Below are 27,986 nucleotides of genomic sequence, written 5' to 3' on the forward strand. Positions count from 1 at the left end.
TAAATAACCACCATGTGAACATCCTAGATTAAAGAAGAAACCCCAGCAAGAACTTGATTGATATCAGGTATCCAGGATCTATCTTGGGGATCCACACCACTGATAGAAAAGAGAGTCCATCCTCTAGAGTATATTTCAGGCATAAAACATTAAGTAAGAATTCATAAAAGGCATATTGCTCATCTTAATTTGCTATACTAACAACCGGTGTTGAATGCAGCTTGTGGTATTCAGTGCTTACATAGGATAAGTAAAACCCTTACACAGATAAGATCTTAAACATGAAATATGATCATATAGCTCAGTGGTTCAGAGCACCCTCTCAGGGGTCAGACTGCCTAGAAAGGAAACTCTATTCCACCACATACTGGATGTGAACTCTTAGGTAAAGTTTCTTAACTTTTCTAGGGCTCAGTTTTCTCATCTGTAAAATGAGGCAAATATATAGAGATTTATGAGAATTAAATAAGTTAATAGGTATAAAGCGCCTAGCACAGTACTGGAACATTGTAATCACTCAAGTAATGGTAACTACTACTACTGTAATCATCATTTTCATACTGTTATCATATTATACTGATCTTATTATTTATTATTATAATCCAGACAAAAATATTTGAACAATTTCTAGTTATTACATGACGCAATTATTACTGCATTTTACTCTATTTGAAATAAAAACTACACTAAGCAATGCAATGGGTAAGACTATAAGCCTACATATATATAAATATATATATATATATGTCTATATTAATATAGACAGATCAAGTAGGCATAGATATAGGTATATAGATATATTATGATGCAGTGCTTTAGAAGGCCCGGTGCTTCCAACTCTTAAAATCAAAGAATTGCAGCATTTCTGACTTGGGTGGTACCTCAGAGACCATCTCCATTGGTCTACAGGAGAGAAGAGTGAGGCCCAACCAGGGTGAAGAGGGAAGGTCACACAGCAGAGGAGGAGCAGGGGTGGCAGGGGTGGTACCCAGGACAAGAGCTCCTGCCCCTGCCTCTCCCTACCCTGCCCTTTAAGATTCTTCAACATCTCCTTTTTGGGCTGGAGTTTTCCTAAGTCAGTTACACACACACACACACACACAAACACACACACACACACACAGAGACACAGACACAGACACACACACACACAGAGACACACACACACACACACACACACACACCCTGCAGCAAAAGAATGTCTCCCAGCATTCTAAGTACCTGTTTGGAAGATGACCCACTTGAAAACCGGGATCTCTCAAAATTTGTCTCTTGCCCCCAAAATTGATCTCGTTTCTTCCCATTTGGGTCTCTTCTGTATTCCTGTCGTCTCAGACAAGCCTGCAGAACAAAAAAAAAGATGTTTCTTTGGTTTGGTCCACAACTAGCTTTGATAACTTTATGCTTAATTCCTATTGTGAGGAACATGCAGTGTAGGCGTCCATCTCTAAGTGTTCATCAATACATTTTACCAGGTGTGAAGACACTCACCCAGGCATCACTCCCTCCTCCCTTTGCCCAAAATGCCAGGTCAAAAATATTAGCCACTGCCTTAATAAATTCAAACAACAGACATACTAAGAGGCGTTTTGTCAGGTACTTACCCAACAATTGCCTTCTTAAGGAAGTACCCAATACACTGCATTTACTTCTCTTTCTGTTCTCATTCTCTCTTTTTTAAATTGAAGTATAGTTGATTTACAATGTTGTGTTAGTTTCAGGTGTACAGCAAAGTAATTCAGTTATACAAACATATATGTGTATAGGTATATACATATTCTTTTTTCAGATTCTTTGCCCATATAGGTTATTACAAAATACTGAATATAGTCCCCTGTGCTATATAGTAGGTCCTTGTTGGTTATCTATTTTATATATAGTTGAGTGTTATGTTAATCCCAGACTCCTAATTTATCCCTCCCCCCTTTCCCCTTTGATAACCATAGGTTTGTTTTCTATGTCTGTGGGTCTGTTTCTGTATTGTATATAAGTTTATTGGTATCTTTTTTTAGATTCCACATATCAGTGACATCATGATATTTGTCTTTCTCTATCTGGCTTAATTCACTTTCTTTTTTTTTTTAATATTTATTTATTTGGTTGCACTGGGTCTTAGTTGTGGCGCCTTAGTTGCAGCTCGCTGGCTTCTTAGTTGTGGCATGTGAACTCTTAGTTGTGGCATGCATGTGGGATCTAGTTCCCTGACCAGGGATCGAACCCAGGCCCCCTGTGTTGGGAGTGTGGAGTCCTATCCACTGTGCCACCAGGGAAGTCCCTGGCTTAATTCACTTTCAACTGATATTTCAAATACTCCAAAATAGCAAAACTTCTTGCAGCATTTCTATAGATCCAATGACTGAACTCACCTTTGTCCTGCCAGGGCCAAATTATCCACTGTAAAGAAATACAGTGTAAAGACAGACACTATTGTTCTAAACCAGGCCTGACATCTCCCTCTTCCTGCCTGTGTTGGGTAAGGAAAGATTCCTTCTCCATCTTTTTCCCTCTGTTAGAAAATGCATCTCCTTCCTTGATGTAGAAGGACTTGCCAGAATTTCACGGCCAAGGAGAAAGCCAATATTCTGCTACAAGGTTAAGAGTAGAAATGACCTGATATTAATAAAACATTTACCACTTGGACTTGGGAACAGTGAATCAGTTACCTGCAGCGAGTAGAATCCTGGATTCCCAAGAGAAAGGTGCTGTTTCACCCCACCTTGCTTGGAAAGGGAGAGCACTACAAAATGGTGGGGTTTTTTTTTCCCCTTGGGTTTATTTTCAAAAACGATGCCGTATAGACAGCAACCCATTTTAATAATCCTGGATAGTGTTTGTTTTAATAAATAAGAAGTCCCCCCCGCCCAATACTGAATAGTAGTAACTATAATAAATAAGCTACACAGACACCAAATAATAGAATAAACCAAGGTAAAACTAAAGAGAGTCAGCTGGAGAGTTTAATGGAGTTCAACTAAATATGGGCCTCTTTTTTCTTATTCCTTTACGATGACTTCAGATTGGAGCTCCCTGTTGAGGGGGGAGCTCTGGCCTGGAGTAGAGTATTGTTTCCTAGAGCCACAGATGTCTCTGTTATCCTAACCCACTTGTATTAAGGGCACGAGAAGAAAACGCTGATGGGCTGAAAGTGGAGGAGACTGTGTTAGCTATTGCACGCAGTACCGAGGCAGATTTGGTGGGATGAACAGAATTCCTGTGGGCGGAGTGTTTTTTGAAACTTCTCTCCAAGAATGCATGCAACTTAAGTATTTCTTTACCAAAAGGGGAGGAGGAATAGAATGGTTTGCAACCGTTGAAAACAAAAATGTTTTTCCCCTCTGATTCTTTATCCTTCCTCTCACAGAGGACCAGGAGAAGAAACCAGTGGCAAGGTAGGTACTTCCTAATTTTTATCTTGAAACAGCCAAGCAATCTTTCCGTGTAAATCAAACGTTAGCCCTCTCCAAGTTATTGCTTCGCTGAGAAGGAACACGGGCACGAGCCAAGTTCGGACTTCCAGTCCTAGAAACAGCAAGAACTTAGCCATACCTCCCCCCGCACCCCCATCAGGGGCTAGTTTTCTTGTTATTTGTAAATGTGGATGATTTTTTTGTTGTTTTTGATGCTGATGTTGTTTCTGCTTGGAGGGTCCTGAAGGGACAGGGGCAGAGGTGCGTGAAATCCATAGGATGGGGAGAAGGAACAGATTTGTAATTCATCATCACCAGGGGCTCCCCTTACCCTGGAACTTTATTTCCCTTTCAATTTCATGTGTCTGGAGCTAGATTGCTATAAATAAGTTTCTGTTCATGTGACAAAACTGGCCGAGTCTTGAAACGGGAGACTTCAAGTAACTTCTTCTTTTCTTCCTTCTGCGGAGAATTGGGGCTTCCTCCTTTCGCGTCGCGCCCCCTCGCCCCCCCCCCCAAGCCCATCCCTCTGACTGCAGCGCTCGCGGTCAGGCTGCCTTCTGTGCAGAAGCTACCGCTGTGGGGCAGAACACAGAACGTGCATCTGTGCCTGGGGGGCTGACATGGGTTTTGTGACTCACCGTAACTCAATACGGGTAAACACGACAAGCCACAGCTCTGCCACTTTCTAGCACTGTGACCTTGGGCAGGCTGACTAACTCCATGGATTCTTGCTTCCCTCATCTGTGAGAGGGAGATGTCTCTGTGCTGCAAGGTTGCTGGGAGAGCAGGAGGCACTGTTGGTAAGATAAGCTTAGCAGAGTGACTGGCTCGCGGTGAGCATTCAATAAAACTCATCATCATGACCATCATCATCATTATCATCACCATCACCACCACCATCATCATCATCAATCATCATCACCATCAGGCTTTAATTGTTGTTTCCAATCCCATTTCTTGGTTTACTCCTTTTTCTAAAGTCAGCCTTTGCTAAATAATGTGATTCTGATCTTGGTTGTGGAAGAAAAAAGACTTGAAGTTCATCCTTGTTTTTCTGAAGGCCTTCAGGCCTGCAGGCCTGAAGTTCATCCTTGTTTTTCTCCCCTGGAAGTAGAGGTCTGTTTCCTAAGACTTCCCGTTCCCCCGGGCAGCCAACTGAGGGAGCTCCTGCTCCCAGTCACGCAGGGTCCCTCTGCAAACTGCTTTTTCTTCAGAATCACAGCTTTCTGAACCCACAGGGATGCTCAAAGTTTCTTTTGTTCCCTTTATTACCAGCCCCATTCTTTTAGTCATCGTCCGGGCTCCTGGTACCTTAAGAAGCCATGCACCACAGGGACACTTCCCAGCCTCATGGTTCTGGCCTAAAAAGCATTGTAGCATCGACATATATACACTACCGAATGTAAAATAGATGGCTAGTGGGAAGCAGCCGCATAGCACAGGGAGATCAGCTCGGTGCTTTGCGATGACCTGGGGGGGGGATAGGGAGGGTGGGAGGGAGGCTCAAGAGGGAGGGGATATGGGGACATATGTATGCATATGGCTGATTCACTTTGGTGTATGAGAGAAACTAACACAGTATTGTGAAGCAATTATGCTCCAATAAAGATTAAAAAAAAAAAACACACATTGTAACTATGACCCAACTCTACCTCTTCATCAGCAGTGGCCTCTGTCAAGGTTATTGTTACTTGAACTCTGTGAGTGTTTTGGGAAGTGGGACTTGCCTTCAGTTGCTTCTTTTTTTGTTGTTGTTTTTATGATCCAACATGCCTAACTCAGAGTTTGGGGTTTTAATTATCACTGGGGACATTATCAAAGTTCATTAGTTTTAAGAGGTTAAGAAATCAAAGGTGTAAAAGCAGTTTGACATGATATTCCCCTCGACTGAGTTTATTTTTCTGTCTGTGAAGAGCAGAGAAGCACACATGTCACAGGTCCCTCCCCATGACTCCTACAGGAGGGAAAGTTGAACTATCTCTGTTCCCTCAGCCCACTGAGTGGACAGTCCCCAAACCCTTGCCACTTGGTATAGTCACCCATCACATCCTTGAACAAGTTTATATCATCATATTAGTTGTTTAATCTGCACTTGGAAGAATCAGAATGAATAAGTGACATAAAATAAAACCCATTTGAACACATTTGATAGTCTAGAAAATCATCCTGAAACTCCAAGTGTAATCTTTCTCTCTAGCTTTCAGTGGACATTAATGGCTAAATTTTGCCACAAGTTACATAAACACATTTGACGGAAAGAAAGGGAAAAAAAGCTATGCAGCATGAACACCCTTGAAGATATATAGCCAAATTCTGAGATGTCGTATAATTATGTACTAGTTACCAGATTCTGAAATAGCATGTAATATGCCAAATAAATATCTCCTCTTGTTTTTTTCAAACGGGTCCCACCCAACCACCAAAAGGAGTAGCATCAAAATAATTCAGGGTGGGTTTAACCTTCCTCTCCTGCCACTAGCAGACAGACCTATAAAGTCACTGCTAATTTGGTACATACCAACCCATAGCATATTTTAGGCTATAGCAGGAATAGTGTATACAGGAGGTTTCTAAGGGCCTCAATTTGAGCCAGTTCATTAAAGGCAAGTCCAACACAGGAAGGCATATGTGGCAAATGTCTATGATTTGGGAGTCATATCTGGTTAGTAGGTCTTACACTATTTGTACACCCTGAAACAGGGCATCCCTTGCACATTGCTGGGCTGCTCGTGAAAGCTGGGATTTCCACGAGTGACCGGCCAAGCTCATCAATGGCCCAAGCTTTCAATATCCCTTCAGTGCAAACTCTACCTTAGTAAATTATCTAAATACACAAAGGTCGTATATGAACCAAGTTACTGAGGGGTCATTAAAGCCATGCAATTGATTCTTAAACCCCAACTTTAAATCGTTTCTGGAACAAGGCAAGGGACGGAGTCAATAATATAACTCATCGCTGTTCCCGTCAAAGTAATAGTTTCTGTGGGTTTCTATATACTTAATTCGACAATCCTCAGAACATATTAAAGACAACCATATTTATTTTTGCAGACCTTGTGGTGAGTGGTTTTGAAAATGCTCAATGAAGGTGGATTTGACTTTGAGGATTAGTTACAAGTCAGCTGGATCTATGTCTGATAAACAGAGTTGGTGGTCAAGTTCGGTAACGCTGGCTTTCATCAATGACAAGGCATTCGGTTTGAAAGAGGAGAGTGAGACTCTGTCCCTGCCCTTAGGAAGCTGCGGTCCAGTTTGATAGGAAGACACACAAAAGACAATTTCAATACAATTTCATCAGCAATGAAAGAGAGGTATGAAAAGGGTGCTTTGGTATTGGACTGATGGAAATGTTCTAAAATCAGATGATGGCAATGATGGCAAATTCGGTCAATTTAAACTTAAAACAGGTGAATTCTATGCTATGTAACTTATACCTCAATAAGGTGTTTTTTTTTTGTTTTGTTTTTTGTTTTTTAAAGAGGGTGCTATGGGAATACAGAGGTTCCTTTTAGTTCTAAGTTAAAACTATGGTCTTAGGACTTCCCTGGTGGTGCAGTGGTTAGGACTCCATGCTCCCAATGCAGGGGGGCCTGGGTTTGATCCCTGGTCAGGGAACTAGATCCCACATGCCACAACTAAGAGTTCGCATGCCACAACTAAGGAGCTGGTGAGCCACAACTAAAGGAGCCTGTGAGCTGCAACTCAAGGAGCCTGGCTGCCGCAACTAAGGCCAGGTGCAACCAAATAAATAAATATTAAAAAAACCAAACAAACAACTATGGTCTTCACCACCCTTGTCCAGAGAGTAAGGAAGAGGGAAGAGGAAGTTAGAGAAGTGGTCAAGGATTGGACTGGTCTTGCTGTGGTTCTTGGGTCTGGAACAAACCTCTATGTGAGAGGAAATAATCGAATTACATAGTTTGCATTTTACATAAATTTCAGTCTGAAAGGTGGCAAGGCTGGAGGCCGGGAGACCAGTTATGAGGACATTGTAATAGTCTTGGAGCTAAACTATGGACGTTGGAACCAGGGCAATGGCCATAGGATGAGAAGGGAGGCACAAGCTCATGAGCTTTTAGGTAAACTTGGTAGGACTTTGTAGCTGGGGGATATGGGTGGTGACGGAGTCAGGGAAGGCTTGGGTCACTGTCTTCAGAGAGGGGCTACAGAAGAGGATGGCAGGGGATGGACATATGGAGTCCAACTGTGGACACGCTGAATTCAATATGCCTGTGTGACACCCAGATGGAACTATCCGGCAAGCAGGTGTGCATGGGATTCTGACACTTTGAGAAGACACAGGATTACAAGTCATCAGTGTATGAGTGGTGGTTACAAACATAGGAGGGGATGAGATGGGCCACAGACATTGTGAATTAGGAGAAAATTGGGCTGATGGAAACTTGGGAGAATTAACCTGTGAGGGGTAGGGAGAGGAATGTGAGTGAAACAGGAGGAAAACCAGGAGAGTGCGATGTCAGAAAGCCAGAGAAGTAATGTTGCGAGAGGGAAAGAGTAATAGCGCCAAATGCAGGTAAAGCTTCAGAAAACAAAGACTAAAAAGGTGTCTGCTGAATTTCGCTACTGACCTTAGCGAGCACCGTTTCAGGGGAGGTGAGGAGACCGCCAGGCTGCAGCAGGTGAGGGCATGAAATGGGATGGTGGGGCAGAGTGGAGACAGAAGTGTAGCTGACTGGGGACATCTGGAGACTGGAAAGTGCCAGGGCTGTGGCTAGAAAAGGACACATTGTCCACAGACAGCTTTGTTCTTTTGTTCTCAGTATGAGAGAGAGTTGAGCATGTTTGTGGGCTGAGCCAGTAAGAAGAAGAGAAATTACAAGGATGCAGATGAGAGGTCCATGGATGGAGAGGGGCTGGAGACAGAGGGGCATGGACCAAGATCTCAGGTCCGGCACCAGCAGGGAGCGTGTCCTTCACCCATCGAGACTTGAGGGCTGGACGGGCGTGCAGCCTGGGATAGAAGGGGAAGAGCCGAGTGGCTTCCCACCTGACAGCCTCAGGTTCTTTGTTTGGCTTCACGTGTATGTAAAACAGGAAGAGACGGTCCTTGTTGAAAGTATGGGGATGGGAGGTTTGAAAAAAGTAAAGTTTAAACTGTGATAACGCAGGGAGCTAATGGACAAGAAAACATGTTGAAGTGAGTCATGCTCTCTTCCTCTCTTTCCCTCACTCCGCCTCCCCGTCTATCAGCAAGATGTCTGCGCTGCTTCTATTTCCTGGTTCGGGCTACTTCTCGCCGCCCCTGCTCCCACAGCGCTGGTCTCTCCTAAATTTCTATCAGGTTCCTTACAAGTTTTTCTGCTGCTTCTCTTGCCCCTTTCAGTTGTTTTCCCACACAGCAGCCAGAGTGATCTTTAAAAAAGGTAAAGCAGATCATACCACTGCCCTGCTTAAAATCATTCAGTAATTCTCACCGGGATAAGAATAAACTCCAAATACCAAGCTTTGTCCTGAGAGACTCGACACGATCTGGTCCTAGCTACCTCGTCCACACTCTGCCTTAGCGTTCCAGCCACTCTGGCCTTCGTTTGTTTCCTCCAGTGCTCCACGTTAGTTCCCCCCTCGGGGCCTCTGCTCTTGCGTCCTTTCTGCTCAGGATGCTCTGGCTGGCTCTTTCCCATCATTTACCTCCACGACCAAACGTTACTTCCTCAAAGAGGCTTCCCTGCCTGTGGAAAGCAGCATCACCCCACCCCTACTGCCTCTGTTTTTATGTGCCTCATTATATTTATCATATACATTATATTGTCTTACATATTACTTTACTTGTGTGTGTAGTTTGTTTCTCAATCCTAGAATAAGAACTCCGGGAGAGCAGGGACTTTGTTCAGGACATAGTAGGCACTTAATAAATACTTTTATTTATAAGGACGGTGTTGAAAGTGTCCTTATTAACAAGGACAGTGTTGAAAGCCCAAATGAAGTTAGAAAATAAAGCTGCAGGGGCTCCAAGCCACGCAGTTGTGCGGTTTTCTTTAGCAGAGACCATCAAATAATAAGATTGATTTTCTTACGTGCCTGTTCTAGAGACAGTTTCAAACAGGTATTTCCAAATGCAGGTAAAGCTTCAGAAAACAAAGACTAAAAAGGTGTCTGCTGAATTTCGCTTTGGCAGAGGCATCTTTGTGGAGAGGAGAGGGTCCCCCAGTGTGACCAGTTTGGATGTTTACGTTCTTATTTATTTTGTAGAGACTCCCTCAACTTTACAGCCTTGGAGGTGGGCTGGCAAGTGTAGGAGGAAGTTGCTGGCTCCATTTCCAGGCCCAGAGCGAAGCTGTGCTACACAGGTGAAATCAGGTTACTGAGATTGCTCTGGTTTCCTTGGTGCCCCGGGAGGTTCAGTTATATTTGAGATTGCTAAGAAGGAGGAAAACCTGATGACGGCAGGCCTGTATTTTCCTTAGGGAAGGAGCGCTTTGGGATCCTCAGTGGAGGCTGAGGACCTGTCTGCTTGATTGGCGAGGGCTGACCTCCGGCCAGCGGGCTGAGTGACACTTTCTAACTGCTCCCAGAATCCCACAACCCAGCCTGGCAAGTTTGTCTTATGCCAGCTCTGGGTAATTACATCATGACTCTTCAGGCTCCCTGTCTGTTTTGTTTTTGCCTGTAAACACTGTAGCTAGGGTGACGAAGAGTTAGCTTATTGTAGAATGTGCTAACCACCTTTCTTCTGGCTGGAGGACAACAGGAAGGGCGTGTTATTTTATAAATGGTAGGGCGACCCGGTTAACTCCTTAATGTCTTTTTTCTTGGTTGCTGGTTTATCCAATTTAAGCCCTGATGTCATTGGTTGATAAGGTTTGTGTGCCAAGCTCTGTGCTAAATACTTGAAAAATGTTATTTCCATGACGATATTATAAGGTGGAGACTATTATCCCCATTGTACAGATGAGGAAACTGAGACTCAGAGAGGTAAAGTAGCTTTTCAAGGTCACACAGCTAGTAAGTGTGGGTTTTGGATTTTAGAAACCTATTACTGCTTATCATATACTGATACTGTAGCCTGAATTCTCTCCTAATACCGTAAGTGAAAGTAGAAGGTAATTCTCATTTTCTGCCATTACCTGATATTCTGAGTCCGCCTTATGCTGCATGTCCCGCAGATATTGAACATCGCTGACGAACCTCTGCCTGTCCTTTGCTTCATGCAACATGATTCTTAATCCGTGACCTGCATATAAAAGATAAATAAATGTGCTGTGACATCATCCTTTGTTGCTTTGCCATATTTGGATTTCTCTTAGTATAATTGCTTTTATTCTCTTATTAATCTAATAGCTATTGTTGGAAAGGCACAGATGCTCCTTTCAGACTGAAAGGACTCTTTGTATGGGTGTCGATGCCTTTACAGCCCTCTTGTTCCAGACATAAATAATGCAGCCACTTTCATGGGCTGGCTTCAGTGAACCTGTTCTGGTTACTCATAGGGAGTTAGATTGGCAGACACCTGATTCAGAAGCAGTTCTAATGCATGACAAAAAAGAAAACCCAAGAACCTAGCTAACTTAGCAATGACCAAAGCTCTGAGCCCCTGGTAACTTAAATTCATTGACTCAACAAATGATCACACCCCTATTCCAACTCAGACACTCCGCTGGGCACTGGGGTACGGCAGTCGGCAAGATGACATGGCCCCGGCCTTCGTGCTGTTACCATCTAGCTTGGAAGACCGGCAATGAATATTGCTGTTCCCCAGCCCCTTCAGACTCCACATGACTTTCTCACAAACTTGCTCCTCCTTTCCTGTTTTCTGAAGGAAATGTTGGCATCGACCAGCCGGCTGCCCGGCCAGTAACCTGGGCAGTTTTCTTCACACTTCCTTCTCCTGCCCCATCCATATAAAAACCAAGTCCTGATGATTTTCTCCCCTGAGTATCCCTGGAATCCATCATGATTAGAGCATGGGCACTGGCGTGAGACTCTCTGGGTTCAAATCCCAAGTCTTTGAACATTGACAAGTGGACCCTGATGGTGATAAGTGCGATGGAGCAGAAATACAGGGTTCTCTGACAAAGTGTCATTGGGGGAGGGGGAGGCAAGGTTTTCCTTAGGAAATGACACTGGGTTTGCTAAGGAGTGAGCTGGGCCAGAAGTAGAACAGAGAGGATCTGGGACAGAAAGGACAGCAGGTACAGAGGCTTCAGGGCTTCAGGGGCTGGTGCAGCTGGAGCAGAGAGAGGAGAGAACAGTAACGGAAGGGCTGTAGGATAGGCAGGGGCTGGCTCACGAGGGGCCTTGGAGGTCGTGATTCAAAGAGTCATGTAAAGCCACTGGAAGGTTCCAATTGGGGGAGGACATGATTAGATCTACATGTTTAAAGGTCCCTCCAGGGAATTCCCTGGCAGTCCAGTGATTAGGACTCCCTGCTCTCACTGCCAAGGGCCCGGGTTCAATCCCTGGTCGGGGAACTAAGATCCCACAAGCTGCAGGGCACGGCCAAAAAAAAAAAAAAAAGGTCCCTCCAGCTGTAGTATAGAGACTGGATGGAGTGTGGGGGCGGTGGAGGAAGAATGGAAGTGGATGGGCCACTGGGGATATGTTAGACTAATCCAGATAAGGTGGTGCCCAGACCTGGGTCTCAACACTGGAGGGAGGGAGGAGGAGGTATTGAGCCTCTGGAAGTGCTAGTACTGGTCTAAACATTTACACGTATTAGCTCATGCAATCTTCACAGCCACACTGAGGCAAGAATTATATCTCTAGGGACTTCCCTGGTGGCACAGTGGTTAAGAATCCGCCAGCCAAAGCAGGGGACACGGGTTCGAGCCCTGGTCCAGGAAGATCCCACGTGCCGCGGAACAGCTAAGCCCGTGTGCCACAACTACTGAAGCCCGTGCGCCTAGAGCCCGTGCTCTGCAACAAGAGAAGCCACCGCAATGAGAAGCCCGCGCACAGCAACGAAGAGTAACCCCGCTCGCCACAACTAGAGAAAGCGCGCGTGCAGCAAGGAAGACCCAACGCAGCCAAAAATTTTAAAAAATAAAATAAAAAAAAGAATTATATCTCTGTTTTGCAGATGAGGAACCTGAGGCACAAAGGGATTAAGTAACTTGCCTAAGGTTATAGAACTGGTAGGTGCAAGTGTTGGGGTTTGAACCCAGAGAGTCTCACGCCAGTGCCCACGCTCTAATCATGATGGAATCAAGGGATACTCAGGAGAGGGAATCATCAGGAGTTGTTGATAATACGAATGGGAGGGGAAATGGTTACCGGCTTGGGCAGCTGGCTGATCGATGCCAACACTCCCTTCAGAAAACTCGCAGGGAAGAGCAAGTTTGTGAGAAGATAATGTGAACTTTGAAGAGGCTGCGGGACAGCAAATGGAGATGTTAAGTAAGCAGTTAGACGTAGGGCTCTGGAGCTGATTAGAGAAGAAAGGAATTGGGCATCGCTGGCATTTTGATGACAACTGAAGTCAAAGGCAGGATGGGTATTGAAAAAAGGAGGACCACCCAGGACAAAATTCTGAGGACCACTGGATTTTAAGAACAGGTAGGTAGCGGAAGAGGAGCTCTGGAAAGAAGCCGGAGAGGCAGGAAAACTGAGAATCAGGTGGGTGCAGTTTCACAGATGCTGCCAAGTGCAAGCGTCAAGGAGGAGAATATTAATAACCTTGGTGAGAGCATTTAGTGGCGTGACAGGGCTGAAGACAGATTGCATTGAGTTGCGTAAATGAGAGGTAAGGATTGGAAACGATGCTTTCAAGAAGTTTGTCTCTGGCTGGTGTGGTCTAAATTTATGACCAAAACATTGAGTTAGTAAATGGCACTGTTCATAGTGAATCTACTAGACCTCATCTATAAGGTCATCAAAGGGCCCACGCTATTCCTGCTTCTTGTCCAGTGAAGCTCTTTCATTTATTTCTACGTATTTTTTTTACTGAGATATAACTGACATGTAACAATATATTAGTTTCAAGCGTACAACGATATTTGCATGTATTGCAAAAGGATCACCACAATAGGTCTAGTTAACATCCGTCAGCCCACATAATTACAAGTTTTTTTCTTCTTGTGATGAGAACTTTTAAGATCTATTCTCTTAACAACTTTGTATACATTTATTTATATATTTATTTATTTTTAGCTGTGTTGGGTCTTCGTTTCTGTGCGAGGGCTTTCTCCAGTTGCGGCGAGCGGGGTCCACTGTTCATCGCGGTGCGCGGGCCTCTCACTATCGCAGCCTCTCTTGTTGCGGAGCACAGGCTCCAGACGCGCAGGCTCAGTAGTTGTGGTTCACGGGCCCAGTCGCTCCACGGCATGTGGGATCTTCCCAGACCAGGGCTCGAACCCGTGTCCCCTGCACTGGCAGGCAGATTCTCAACCACTGCGCCACCAGGGAAGCCCAACAACTTTGACATATACAGTATTATTAACTATAGTTACCATGCTGTACATTACATCCTCGGTACTTATTTATTTTATAACTAGAAGTTTGTCATTTTTAGCTTTCTTCAGCCATTTCACCCACTTCCTACTCCATGCCTCTGGCAGCCACCAATCTGTTCTCTGTATCTATGAGTTCGGTGTTTTGTTAGATTCCACATGTGAGTGAGATCACATGGTATTTTGTCTTTCTCTGACTTATTTCGCATAGCCCTCAAGGTCTATCATGTTGTCACAAATGCCAAGATTTCCTTCCTTTTTTTTTATAGATGAATAATATTCCATTATATATATACACCACATTTTCTTTATACATTCATCCATTGATAGACACTTCAGTTGCTTCCATGTCTTGGCTATTGTAAATAATGCTGCAGTGAATATAGGGGTGCATATATCTTTTTGAGTTAGTGAATGTTTTCATTTCCTTTGGGTAAATACCCAGGAGTGAAACTGCTGTATCACATGTAGTTCTATTTTTAATTTTTTGGAGGAAAATCCATACTGTTTTCCGTAATGGCTGCACCAATTTACATTCCCACCAACAGTGCACAAGGGTTTCCTTTTCTCCACAACCCCGCCATCACTTGTTATTTCTTATCCTTTTGATAAAAGCCATTCGAATAAGTGTGAGGTGAAGTCTCATCGTGGTTTTGATTTGCATTTCCCTGATAATTAGTGATGTTGAACACCTTTTCATGTACCTGTTGGCCACCTGTATATCTTCTTTGGGAAAAAGTCTGTCCAGATCTTCTGCCCATTTTTTAAATTGAGTTGTTTGTTTACTATTGAGTTCTTTATATATTTTGTATATTAACCCCTTATTAGATATATGATTTGCAAATATTTTCTCCCATTCTGTGGGTTGCTTTTTCATTTTGTTGGTGGTTTCCTTTGCTGTTCAGAAGCTTTTTAGTTTGATGTAGTTCTACTTGTTGATTTTTGCTTTTGTTGCCTTTGCTTTTGATGTCACGTTTAAAAAATCATTGCCGGGCTTCCCTGGTGGCGCAGTGGTTGAGAATCTGCCTGCTAATGCAGGGGACACGGGTTCGAGCCCTGGTCTGGGAAGATCCCACATGCCACGGAGCAGCTGGGCCCGTGAGCCACAGCTGCTGAGCCTGCGCGTCTGGAGCCTGTGCCCCACAACGGGAGAGGCCGCGATAGTGAAAGGCCCGCGCACCGCGATGAAGAGCGGTCCCCGCACCGCGATGAAGAGTGGCCCCCACTTGCCGTAACCAGAGAAAGCCCTCGCACGAACCGAAGACCCAACACAGCCAAAAATAAATAAATAAATAAATAAAGTAGCTATAAAATTAAAAAAAAAAATAAAAAAAAAAACAAAGTAAAAAATAATTGCCAGGACCAGTATCAAAGAACTTACTGCCTATGTGTTCTTCCAGGAGTTTTATGGTTTTATCTCTTATATATATATATTTTTTAAATTATTATTTATTTATTTATTTATTTTTTTTTGGCTGTGTTGGGTCTTTGTTTCTGTGCGAGGGCTTCCTCTAGTTGCGGCAAGCGGGGGCCACTCTTCATCACGGTGCGCGGGCCTCTCAGTATCGTGGCCTCTCTCGTTGCGGAACACAGGCTCCAGATGCGCAGGCTCAGTAGTTGTGGCTCACGGGCCTAGTTGCTCCGCGGCATGTGGGATCTTCCCAGACCAGGGCTTGAACCCGTGTCCCCTGCATTGGCAGGCAGATTCTCAACCACTGCGCCACCAGGGAAGCCCTTATCTCTTATATTTAAGTCTTTAATCCATTTTGAGTTGATTTTTGTGTACAGTGTAAGATAGTGGTCCAGTTTCATTCTTTTGCATGTGGCTGTCCAGTTTTCCCAACACCATTTATTGAAGAGGCTGTCTTTTCCCCATTGTATATTCTTGATTCCTTTGTCATAAATTAATTGATCATATATGCATAGGTTTATTTCGGATTCTCTATTCTGTTGCAGTCATCTGTGTGTCTGTTTTTCTTCCAATATCATACTATTTTGATTACTGTAGGTTTGTAATGTAAGTTTGAAATCAGGAAGTGTGATCTCTCCAGCTTGGTTCTTCTTTCCTCCACATACTTTTTAATGACAACCATGTGACAGGTGCTGCCCTAGGTTCTGGGGAAACAGCAAGATAAGACAGACAACATCCCTGACCTCAAGTGTCTACATTCTATAGCTTTCTTTCCCTTTTCCGGTTTGTTTTTGTTTTTGTTTTCCGTTTGTGCAGGTATCGGCAGAATCAGGTTGCACCTGACTCATGGTGACCCAATGTCTGGTCTGGTCACTATGAACTCTTGAAAGGTTTATCATGAGTCCCAAACAATATCATCTAAGAACTTGTTCTGGTCCCTTGGGGAATATTTTCTCTCAATTATAGAAGGTTGGTCTTTGTGAGTCAGAATCTAAAACTACAATCTGATAGGTAGTTCCACAGATGACACACAAAATCTAAATTTTGTCTCTGAGCATTTTAATAGTCATTTATGGAACTCCACTTTAAAAGACCCCTTTTAACTTTTCATGTGAATTTGTACCTGCATAGAATAAAGTTAAGTTCCCACGCTTTTCAGAAAACGATGGTGTTATAACCGGCAGAAAGATGGACCCCTGCTGCTACTGTTGGAAAGAAAAACCTGTCTGAATGTTAATCAGGCAGAGAACATAAGGATTCATAATGAAAATATGTTAATGGTCACTAAAGGAGCACATCCCAGAGTCCACTTGGATGATACATTTTGGTTACAAAATTAACATAGAAAAGCCAGCTAATCTATCCTGGCTTTAATGTAGTATAATTTTAAGGAGGCTTCTAAATCAAGAGGCATGAAATCACTTTGTCTAAATAGGTAGGAAATAATGCTATTTGAATTACTCCTTGCTAGGTTACCTCTGACTTCACAATCACCGACCAAATAAAGGACTTTAAAATTGCCTGCAAAAGTCTCTTTGCCCTCCCGTAAACTCTCTATTATTGTACTCTACTATAAAATGAATATTTAGAAGCATCACAGTGCCACATTTAATCTCTTAAATATATCAGTGCTTTGTGGGATTAAACAAATACTCCAGGCCCTAAGGAAACAGATTATTAGAGACAGATCAAGGAGATGGTAGGTAGGTCACCACAGTTTAGGCAAACATTCTCAAGTGTCACTTGAACTTCATACTATACTTCAGGTTTAAAAACGGACCAGGAGGAACAAGAAACGGAAATAACTATATGGAAATAAATCCACATGAGATCATGCTTAATTCGTGGATCTCAGCTTCGTGGGCTTCCTCAACCAGATGGCCATTTGAAGCCAAAAATTTTTTTTAGCAAATACAGACAGGTGGAGGGGAGGAGAGTGATAATGAAATGTGGGCAGGGCACATGTTTCTAAAATAGCATTCTGTATTCTCTTCTGTTTCTCACCTTTGAACTGCTTTTCAATTTACTATCCACTCATGGTTATGCACGCTTCTGTTTTAAGCCTCTGGTGATAATGTGCCAATTTTGTGTTTTAGAAATCTACATAAGAAGCCATATTAAATAAGGGAGAGGGAGCAGGAGAGGAGAAGGCAGGAGGAGGCATGTGGGAAAGGAAGTCCTGCTTTGCTGAAAGTGAGAGTGAATGATTCGTCTTGGCCTCAAAATTCTACATATCTGTGAAATTTCAGGGAGGAATATTCTAAGAACTTTGTGACATATGTCTTCCTCTCTAGTGTACATTTCCCATGAATTCAAGCTGAATTTCCCTGACTAAGGAGAACAAAATCTGATTGCAGAACATATTTCTTTCAGTTCTCTAAAAAACAATCATATGCGCTGTCTCTCTGTTCTATGGCCACATTTGTCAAAAGAATTGATTGGAAGGGAGTTCTTTTTATTAACAGTCAAGCGATTTCACTGTTTTCTTACGGTGTTCTCATATTAGAAATGTCGTTAAAGTGAATATTTTATTGGTTCAGTTATAAAGAAAAATGTAAATGTAAGCCCCTCTTTCGGCTGAGGGTTCCTTTGAACCAAAATCTAAATGGCTATATTTATACTTGACCATCAGGTTTATAAATTACCCCCCTTTCCATAACTGGGTGCTGGGAAGAAGCATTGCAGGAGACCTTATTCATCCTTTTACACAATTAATTAATCTGTAATGACAAAGATTACAGAATTTGTTTAGCTTTCAAAAATCTTAGAACTTTGAAAATCTGAACAAAAAATAAAGTCTTAAGAGTTTTAAAATCTTAACTTATAAAAATATTTTGAGTATAAGCAACAAAGATGAGTGATTTGGGCTCAATCTTCCTAACACTGCACTCCTGAGAGAATACTGTGACCAAAGAAAAAGACGGAGAATCGAGAGGGGTGAGGGTAGATGGTAGATTGGTTCCATCCAATTTGCTTAGGAAATCAGGAGGCGGGGTGGGAGGTGCTGTGCTATAAAGGGCTTATGAGAAAAGCTCTTTGGCGGTGACTCTTCATTTTATTGTGAAACCGTGAAAGAGCTGGGCGGGCATACACTGACCATCAAGCCCAAAAGAGAGACTCAACGTGTAATTCGGAAACTTTGGGGCTGGGCCGGTATGTCACAGGCTGGACAAGCAATTCGATGCTCTCAACAATATCAGTAATTTCGCACTCAGGAGCCGGAAAGGCCGTGATCCCTATACCTCTCCTGGACCTGCAGAAAAGGGTAGTCTGCGGGGAAGTTATGTACCTGAGGGGCCGCTGCCAGGGTGCAAATAAATGATCACAGAGCTCCCCAAACCTGTCTCTTTGAGGCAGAAAAATACGGGGGCTCTGGTCAGCCGGAAGGAGGGAGCGACCAGGCTCCCAGGCTTCAGGCCCGATTTCCCTCCAGAATCGGAGAAGTCGCAAGGAGAGGTGGTCCCCCCGCCCCCCGCTCCTCCCCCGACTTTCTCGGAGGATCAGGAGCCGCACGGTCGGGGGCAGGGTTGGGGAGGGCCGGGCCGAGCCAGGCCGTTACCTTGCGGGTCAGTCTTTTCCCCCTGCGAGGGGCTAAAGGGGCCGAGGGGCGGGGCAGGCGGACTGGTCCAGGGCGGAGGAGCCGCCCATCAATCGTGCGGGGGCCGTCCCTGTGGTCCCCTTCCTCCTCCTCGCTCTTCTCCCTTCCCTCTACCGGCCCCTCTTCCTCCTCCTCCCCGGAGGCAGCTTTTAGTGGCGGCAGCCGGGCTTTCTAGGGGCGGAGGCGGTGGGGGCGACTGCCTGGCGTCCTTCCGTTTCCTTGGCAACCCGGCCTCCTCCCTCCTCGCGCGGGAGCTGGGTTCGGTGAGCGCGGCCGTGGGGGCGGGGTTGGGCTGAGGCCAGGCGGTCCCGAACCCGGACCTGGGCGCTGCGCCGGTTGCCTTGGGAACTAGTCGGGATGCGGTCGGGAAGGCAAAGCGGTGATGGCGGCGAGCAGGAGGAGGCGGATTGGCTTTGTCTTGAAGTCCAAAGCCCAGTCCAAAGCCCAGATATCGAGGCCTTCACTCCTGCCCCGACTCAGTGCTGTGCTTTACAAAGAATGAGATTAGAAAACGAGAGGGGAAAGTATTTTTAACTGAATAAAATAATATTAAAGGCAATACACTGATAGAGGGAAAGAGTGCAGCCCTGCAGTTTGAGCTGCGCAGGGGATCTCTGAAATATCTGATCCAACATTAAAAGGAAGAAATAAATAATTAAGGGAGGCGCCCCATCAGTGGCAGAAACGAGACAGGAACCCAGTTATATCTTGGTTATCAGTAATCTTGGCTGCCTTTCCCAAGGTAGGAGGTTCTTATAGGCTTAGACTAGTGCCCACAGGTTTAGAAAGAAGGCACTGGAACCTGTGCTAGACACACCCTCTGCCAGGTTTATTTCTGTCTGTGGTTTTCACAGGCAAAGATGACTCTCTTTCATTTATTGTGCATATTTAGGCACTTGATAACTTGCCAACTGGTGTCAAGTTAGGGCATTTTTGACTGGGTAGAGAATAGGGAAAAAGGAGAATAGAAATTCTTGGACCTTTCATCAGTGCCCAGAATCCCCAGGTGTCTGTGGTTTGGGTGTCTTCTCAGCAACCCCCAAACCCAGTTGACGTCCATGTCTCCTGCAGCATCACACCCTTCTTTCTATTCTTATCACCACCACCCTAGTTTTGGGCTGCACAACCTTTTAACTGGATTATTAGAAGGACCTCCTAACCACACCCTGGGCCCCTGTCTTCCACACCCTATCCCCACCATTTTCCCTGTTCCATAATCAGCATAGATCCAATGTCATTGGCCCCATGTTATGAAGCTCTCAAAATTCCTTACTCCCTGGGGAATGAAATCCCTTCCCCAGGGCTCACATTCTTGGTTTTCCTCATTCAGCACTTCTTCAGTCATACTTCAGCCAGATGAGACTCTGTATTACACACTGAATATTACTCCCTGACTTTATATCAACTTCTAAGGCATATCCTGAGCCAGGCAGAGCCCAGATCAAATGTACTTAGGTGAAGTCTTTGTTTTGGGCACTTTGTCGTCCAACCTTTATTAGTCCTTCAGTAATCCCTAGTACCTTTCCATCTCCAGTAGCCCAACCCACATTCTGTTCTTGTTCTCAGCTAGCTATCGAGTAATCCTTATTAAAGCATCAACTGATAATTGAAGCATTAACTGGTAAGTGCTAACCTAAGACCTCTCCCCATGGTTTGTGCTTTTCAAAAGGAAATGCTTAAAAACGCAAAATCTTTAAGACACACTGCATTGAAACTATAATAGTGAAATGGTAGGTAGAGAGTTTGTTCTGTTGGAGCTAGACCCCCCTCAAATAAAAATAATTATAATGATTAATGATTAACAGAGAAGGAAGTTGAAACCCAGGTGAGATAGTCGAAGAGAAGTGACCTGCCCTAGGACACATGGTAAGTGGCAGACCAGGGCTCAAAAGCAGGGCTTTTGGACTTCCCTAGTGGTGCAGTGGTTAAGAATCCACCTGCCAGTGCAGGGGACATGGGTTCGAGCCCTGGTCTGGGAAGATCCCACATGCTACGGAGCAACTAAGCCCGTGCACCACAACTACTGAGCCTGCGCTCTAGAGCCCACATGCCACAACTACTCAAGCCCGCGCACCTAGAGCCCATGCTCCACAACAAGAAAAGCCACCGCAATGAGAAGCCCACGCACCGCAACAAAGAGTAGCCCCCGCTCGCCGCAACTAGAGAATGCCCGCACGCAGCAATGAAGACCCAACGCAGCCGAAAATAAATAAATTTATATATATATAAAAAAGCAGGGCTTCCCATTCCCAAATCCCTGATGTTACCTACTAGTAAGAAAAACACCTTGATACATATTGGACCCAGATTTTTCTCCTTCCACTTCAACATCTATATAAAATAATAGTTTCTACCTCAAAAGATTGCTGTGGGGATTCAATGAGACTGGACAAGTGAAGCACTTACCATCATACTTGGTATACAGGAAGCACTCAGTAATCAGTAGCTTTACTTTCTGAGGCATATTTTAAGATTTTATTTAATGCATATGTGTGTCAATCATATATTTTTGAAGATTTTTAAATAACAAGGTTTGGAGACGTCACTTCATGTCTCAGTTTTAAACTCTTCTACATTTCAAGTGTTTCTGAAAATTAAGTTCTATGAAAAGCACCATGGTGCCCTTGAAAGAGGGTGAGAGTGCCAGAGGTCAGCCTGTAAAAAGTTACTGAGCAACTCCTGGTTCACTGTTTAGTGAGTAAACTTGAGCTTGGCATGTAAATTACCAATAAGATTAGTTCTAGCCTTAAAGAGCAAAATGCCAAGAAAGTGAAATATTAAAGTGAGGAAGAAACATAATTCCTGGTTGGGGAAAGGATCCTACTCTTCATTGCTCTTTGCACGGTGTCCCTAATAGATGATAAATAAATTAAGGAAAAAACCCAACTTAAGTAGATAATAGATTCTAATGACTGAGATATTTGGTGTTTGCAAATAAGTATCAAGAAATTCTTCAGTTTCATCTAAGAGTTCTGCAAAGGGCAACTTCAAGTATAAAATTTCAGAAGTAGACTCTGTATTAGGTTTCGGAAATCACATTTTTTTAAAATTTATTTTTATTTTTGGCTGCGTTGGGTCTTCGTTGCTGCATGCGCGCTTTCTCTAGCTGCAGTGAGCTGGGGTTACTCTTTGTTGCGGTGCGCGGGCTTCTCATTGCGGTGGCTCCTCATTGCAGAGCATGGGCTCTAGGCACGCAGGCTTCAGTAGTTGTGGCATGTGACGTGGGCTCAGTAGTTGTGGCATGTGGGCTCAGTAGTTGTGGTGCACGGTCTTAGTTGCTCCATGGCACGTGGGGTCTTCCTGGACCAGGGCTCAAACCCGTGTCCCCTGCATTGGCAGGAGGATTCTTAACCACTGTGCCACCAGGGAAGCCCTGGAAATCACAGTTTTGAGGGCAATGTGGAACTCATTACAAAGAGTAAGCTGTGCAGAGGGGTAGCTGTGCTTTCTAAGCCTCCCAAGGGTTAGGCGCCTCGTGAGACCTGGCCCAGCTACTCACTTGATCTGGAACAACCCATGCTCTCTTTGTCCACTGAGTATTTCCTCTTCCTAAGAGAGAGTCTAACTAGGTCGCTTTGTCATTATCCAATCAGGAGCTCCCCTGATGGGCATAGAGCTTCAGGTCAAGTGGCCCCAGAAGGAGATGGGCTCCCTCATAAACAACATGGTCGTTTTTTTTACCTGGGCCTCACTGTGACTAACAGCCTTCTGTTCTCATCAGCTGAGGCCAACGAGGTGATGTTGCCTTCATTCAATGCACAAGCTATGTGCCATGGCAGATTGTTTACAGATAGGATCTCTAGGAGTGGCTTTCCTGAGAAGGGGACTGTGGGTACTGTAGTTCTCTAAAGCTTCATGGATTCTCCTCCAGAACCCCTCTCGGTAGGGAATTCATCTGATTAATTTAAAAAAAAATTTTTATCAAAGTTTAGTAAATTTACAATGTTGCATTAGTTTCAAGGGTACAAAAAAGTGATTCCATTTTATATATATATATAATATATTCATATATAATATATATATTCTTTTTCAGGTTCTTTTCCATTATAGGTTATTACAAGATATTGAGTATAGTTCCCTGTGCTATATAGTAGGTCCTTGTTGTTTACCTATTTTATATTCAGTAGTGTGTATATGTTAATCCCAAACTCCTAATGTCTCTCTCCCCCACCGCCCTGCTATCCCCTTTGGTAACCATAAGTCTGTTTCATCTCATTAATTTTTAAAACTGGCTAATGGCTTATTGAATACGGCATGGGCTGTTGTGACATTCTGCATTCATCCCATAGAGATAATTTGGCCAGACTGTGGGTATGCAATGTGATCATCTCTTAATGTCACTCATTAAAAGTGGTCCTTTATTGATGTAATTAAGGTGGCTAGAGAGCCTGGTAGGCTGTTTCAAGGTGAACCCTCTAGGCTATGTATACATTTTGATGGAAGTCACTGAAGACCCAGGATTGGGTCCTTGGTTTTTTAAGATCAGAAATGCCATTTTAGTTAATTCAGAGCTGCTCTTTATAGGAACTGATTCCCAATAATTCCACTCAGCAGAGACTAAATGTCCTCCATGTGACCAAGCTGATGTTTTATCCCAGAGACTAAAGCTGGCAGCTGACCAGCCCTGGTCATATGCACAAGGTACTTCCTCCTGGTGGAAAGGCATCCCCGGGAGATCAAATTAAAGATCTGAATGTTTGGTGAATATTGAATTAAATCAAAGGGAATTGAGTGTTCTTGAGTGATATATCTAGCAGGCTGAGGAGGCCTTAAGGAATAACCTTCCTTCCCTCCAGAGCTGTTTCAGTCTGGATAACTGATTTGGACTATTCACCTCAAAGCTTTAGATTTTTTTTTTTTTTTACCCCATCTTTGTTTCAGTTAACTGCCTTTTTACTCAACTTTACGGGACCACTTCTCTTCCACTTACGTCATCGACAGCATAGTATGGAGTTGAGAAGACCTGGGTTTGAATCTCATCGATGGCCCTTGCTGTATGCTAGTGAACAACTTTTATCCCTCTTCACACCTTGAGATCCTCAGAGTTACAATGGGAACAGTCAGAGCCTTCTCACCAGCTTGGTGTGAAGATTAATGAAATAGCAAGTGCAAAGTTTCTGGCCTTGAACCTGCCACATGACAGCTTCTTCAGCAAATGGTAGCTATCATGATTATTTGTGTTATGTAGATTTAATTCTCCTTGTTGAAGTCTGAGGATATATCAAGGTACATCACCCCATGAATTTATAAAACATCTCCAAAAGCTTGTTATTTTTTTAAAATGTTAATCTTATGTTGCTAATATCATGGTGGTTAATTTTAGATTGATATTTTTTTTTATCCTGAATTTCAGAGAGTGACATTTTGTGACCTCATACCTAATCGTGAGGGTGTGTCCAATTTGGGGCTTGCAGCCATCCGTGAACCATTTGAAATTTAGTAATGCCTGGTGGGCTTTCATAGGTCAAATATTTGAGATATGATTCTCTTGTAGAATAAAGTAGACTCTACTAGAGATTGGCAAACTCTCTACAATTAATTTTTAAAAAGCCTGTCCTTTGGGGGATCCCTTAGAATTTTCCTCATTTGGAATTGTAGCTAGTCTGTTGTGCTGTTTTACAAAGAGAGAGCAAACTCATTAAAGTTTGTTGGGATATTTCTCAAAAGTTCAAACAGACTTTGATTTCTTTATCCATTTTGGAAGCTTCAGACTTTTTGAAACCCTTCATTATGGCAATTGATGCAGCTGATACAAGATTGGATGTGATTATAAGAACTTTGAGAACATAAAACATACTGCTTTTCTGAATTTCTGAGAAATTATTACCAAAGGAAAGAACTTGACTTCTGTCCAGAAGGGGTATCTGATTTGTTTGGACTTTGGATAAACTCAAGCCATACATGTTTGGCCAAGAGTTTAATTTGTGGACCAATCACCAAGCTCTGAGCAAGACTCGGGCTTCAGAAAGCTACATCAGGGATCTCATGTGATTATTAAACATGCTTCTGGACAGATGAATATTCAGGCCAAATACAACAACAACAAAAATCCTTCTCATCAACAGGACACTGAGCAACCTGTGGACCTTCATGGAATGGATGTTACTTGGTGATGTTTTGTTTGGATAAAAATACCGAGCAAGTGAGAGAGAGAGCAGAGCAACATCCAGAAGGCAGCTTGCTAGAGGAGCAGGGGCAGCGGGGGGCCGGGGGACCTCCTTTCTAATCATCTGTGTCCTGATCCTGGCAACCATGGAGGTTTTTCTCTGTGAAGTGTCCTCTGTAATCACAGGGATGGAGTAGTGATCCCTCAGATGACCGTGCCACACAGAGGAGCATTCATCCCTGACATAGAGTTTTTTTAAAAAATATTTATTTATTTATTTATTTTGGCTGTGCCGGGTCTTAGTTGTGGCATGCGGCATGCAGGCTCTTTAGTTGCGGCATTTGGGCTCTTAGTTGTGTCACGCGGGATCTAGTTCCCTGACCAGGGATCGAACCCGGTCCCGCTGCATTGGGAGTGCGGAGTCTTAATTACTGGACCACCAGGGAAGTCCCTGATGTAGAATATTTCTAATACCTGCACACTCTTCTCTTCAGGACTCTTTTTAAAAATTTATTTATTTATTTATGGACATGCTGTGGGGCTTGCAGAATCTTAGTTCCCCAACCAGGGATTGAACTTGGGGCCACAGCAATGAAAGCGCCAAGTCCTAACCACTGGACCACCAGGGAGTCCCAGGACTCTTTCTTTTATGATTCACTTTCTGTTTTTCTAATTATATGGAAGTAGCATCAGATTAGTGTCTAACTAATTTCTTTCTTTAACCCTTTGTGGCCTCTCATTGCCTCTCCCACCAAGGACAGATGCTTCCCTTCCCTCTAGCGAGGGCGGGGTGGGGGGAGGCCCTCTCAGGGTTTCCACAGGCAGCGGGAACAGCTTCAAGACTTAGGTGGGTACTAGGTGTGGAGCAGCAGGGAGGAGGAGGAGACACTTAAGGTGGATTACTCGGGACTGCTGCCGGTGTTCCAAGCTGTGCATCCCAAACAAATGAATCTAGAACATTCTGTCTGTTCACTTAACAAATCTTTGGTAGGTGTCAAGCACAATTTACATGTAGACAAATCAATAAATACATGCTGACAATGGTAATTAGCACCAGGACACAAATAGGGTGCAGTGACAGAGAATACTGGGGGTGGCGATGGGGAGGGTGGGAACCTATTTAGACAAAGTGGTCAAAGATGGCCTCTCTGGGTGAGACCCAAAGGATGGAGAGGAGCCAGCTCTCGGAGGGTGGAGAAGGGGCACAGGTGGGGCAGACAACGTTGGGAAAGTCTTGAGGGGAGAGAGAGCTCAGGGGATTCGAGGAGCTGAAAAGAAGCCAGTATGGCTGGAAAACTGTTGTGAGGGAAGGCTGGTGAGTTGGCAAGATCTAGGGTTGGATTTTATTCTAAGTACAGTGGAAAGCCATGGGGTGGTTTTTAAAGCATGTGTGCCTGTGTACACGTGTGTGTGCAAGTGTGTGCATGTGCGTGTGTGTGTGCACGCATGTGCATGTCTGCCATATCATGTGGACACCGGTGAGGAGGTCCCTCACCAGAATTGGTAGATGTGGCCACTTGATGCCTATTCCAGCCATTGAGGAAACTTCAAAATGTCATTCAAGCATGTGCTTGGCCAGTGGCACAAGATGATTAAAGATGAATTATTAAAGCTATTTCTCCTACTTCCAGGACACTGACAAGACCAGAGTTCCCATATTGGGCAGTATATCCTGATTTTCAGCTTCCAGTCTCATTTCAGTGCATTTCTTCCTGATGTCCCTTAGAGATGCATTTCTGTCCCACACTGAGTCATGCTCCTTTTCCTCCCCGCCTCTTTCTTCCTGTCTTGCTGTCCTCCTCCTCTCCTTCCTCATCTTCCTCCTGCCCACCTCATCCCATTTCCCCTCTCTTCTCCCTCTGCCTTTCTCATTAAGACTCAGAGTACCTTGCCAAACTGCAGCTCTTAGATTTCTATTTTCCCAAACAAATTTCTTGGCTGGTCATTTTGGCCCCTGGTTCTCTCCTCTCCTTCCAGGCTAGAGCCTTCTCTGGTTCCCCTCACCTCTCCCCTCCCTCAGCCAGCCCAACCCAAGGTCACTCAGTTTTAGACACATCAACAGGAAAAAGCGCTCTTGCTTGCGCCCTGTGAAAAGAACATGTGAAGGAATGAACCTCGGTGACATCAGTCCATGGGCATCAGGACCACGGAAGGCAGTTCTTGAAAACCAGATGGAACAGAAGGTATCACTGGACGGCCTCCCTTCTTGGCTCGCTGCACCCTCTGAGTCAGGATAATGAGAGAACATTCTTAAAACATGACTTAACCACGCTCAGTCCTCAAACAAATTCCTGGATGTGTGTGGAATACGCTCCACCAGCAAGCCCGAGCACAAACGTGCAGGGCGGGCTTGTCAGCACTCTTCTCAAAGTTGCTACCTTTACAAAGCCACCTTCCGACCCAGTTAGTGTGTGTTCGGTTTTTAAAACGTAAAAAAAAAAAAAAAAAAAAAAAGCCAGAGACACAGTGGGGTCTCTTATGGCTGCATTTTCATAATTTTGTATTGTGGTGACTGGGTCTCTATCTTGGGGGATTGGGGGCCCTTGACATCACACATTAGCAGGAAGAAGTTATGGAAAATTCTTTCAGATAGAGAAAAAAGGAACAGGATATTGTCCATTACCAAAATCAAGCAGAGGGAGAGAGTCACAACTAGGGTGCAGTTTGTCCTTTATTTCACCTACACCTGGAGGGGTGTGTGTGTGTGTGTGTTTAACACAGGCAGCTTATCTGAGTGGATTTTAAGAAATTAATTTAACTGAAAATGATTAAATTACAAAGAGAGGAAAAAGCGTTTGGTTGGCCTCATATGGGGTCAGAGGCTGCTGCTAATGCAGTATTTCATCAATTGGCTCATTGCTATTCTTGAATTGATGTGATTTAGTTTCTCAAATAGCTCTTATCGTGGCAGGCTTGCATTTTGGATACACTGTACAGATGCCTTATAATCATTTCAGTGTGTTTACTTTAAAACTTTAAAAGCAATTAAGCAATTTTAAATATATTCGTGTGTGTGTGTGTGTGTATGTGTGTGTACACATCCACAGAGAGATTT

At 44.0% G+C, this 27,986-nt stretch overlaps 1 protein-coding gene and 1 long non-coding RNA gene across 3 annotated transcripts in view; one reads left to right on the forward strand and one right to left on the reverse strand.

The window, feature by feature from the left end:
* Window positions 1-18,904, reverse strand: part of MARCHF10 (membrane associated ring-CH-type finger 10) — a 94,190-nt gene extending 75,286 nt beyond the window's left edge. Inside the window, exons 1-3 of the mRNA XM_007175799.2 lie at window positions 18,787-18,904; window positions 10,496-10,602; window positions 1,222-1,341 (exon numbers count right to left, since the gene is read on the reverse strand). Of these exons, the coding sequence (XP_007175861.2) occupies window positions 1,222-1,341; window positions 10,496-10,585 (210 nt within the window). The 5' untranslated portion in view covers window positions 10,586-10,602; window positions 18,787-18,904. The remainder of the gene's footprint in view (window positions 1-1,221; window positions 1,342-10,495; window positions 10,603-18,786) is intronic.
* LOC130706024 (uncharacterized) overlaps window positions 3,282-27,986 on the forward strand; it is a 64,206-nt gene continuing 39,501 nt past the window's right edge. For both annotated transcript variants that reach the window (XR_009006448.1, XR_009006447.1), the window contains exon 1: window positions 3,282-3,389. This is a non-coding gene — a long non-coding RNA (uncharacterized LOC130706024). The remainder of the gene's footprint in view (window positions 3,390-27,986) is intronic.

Source organism: Balaenoptera acutorostrata, chromosome 20 (genome assembly GCF_949987535.1).
Source record: "Balaenoptera acutorostrata chromosome 20, mBalAcu1.1, whole genome shotgun sequence".
In the NCBI taxonomy this organism is placed as follows: domain Eukaryota; kingdom Metazoa; phylum Chordata; class Mammalia; order Artiodactyla; family Balaenopteridae; genus Balaenoptera; species Balaenoptera acutorostrata.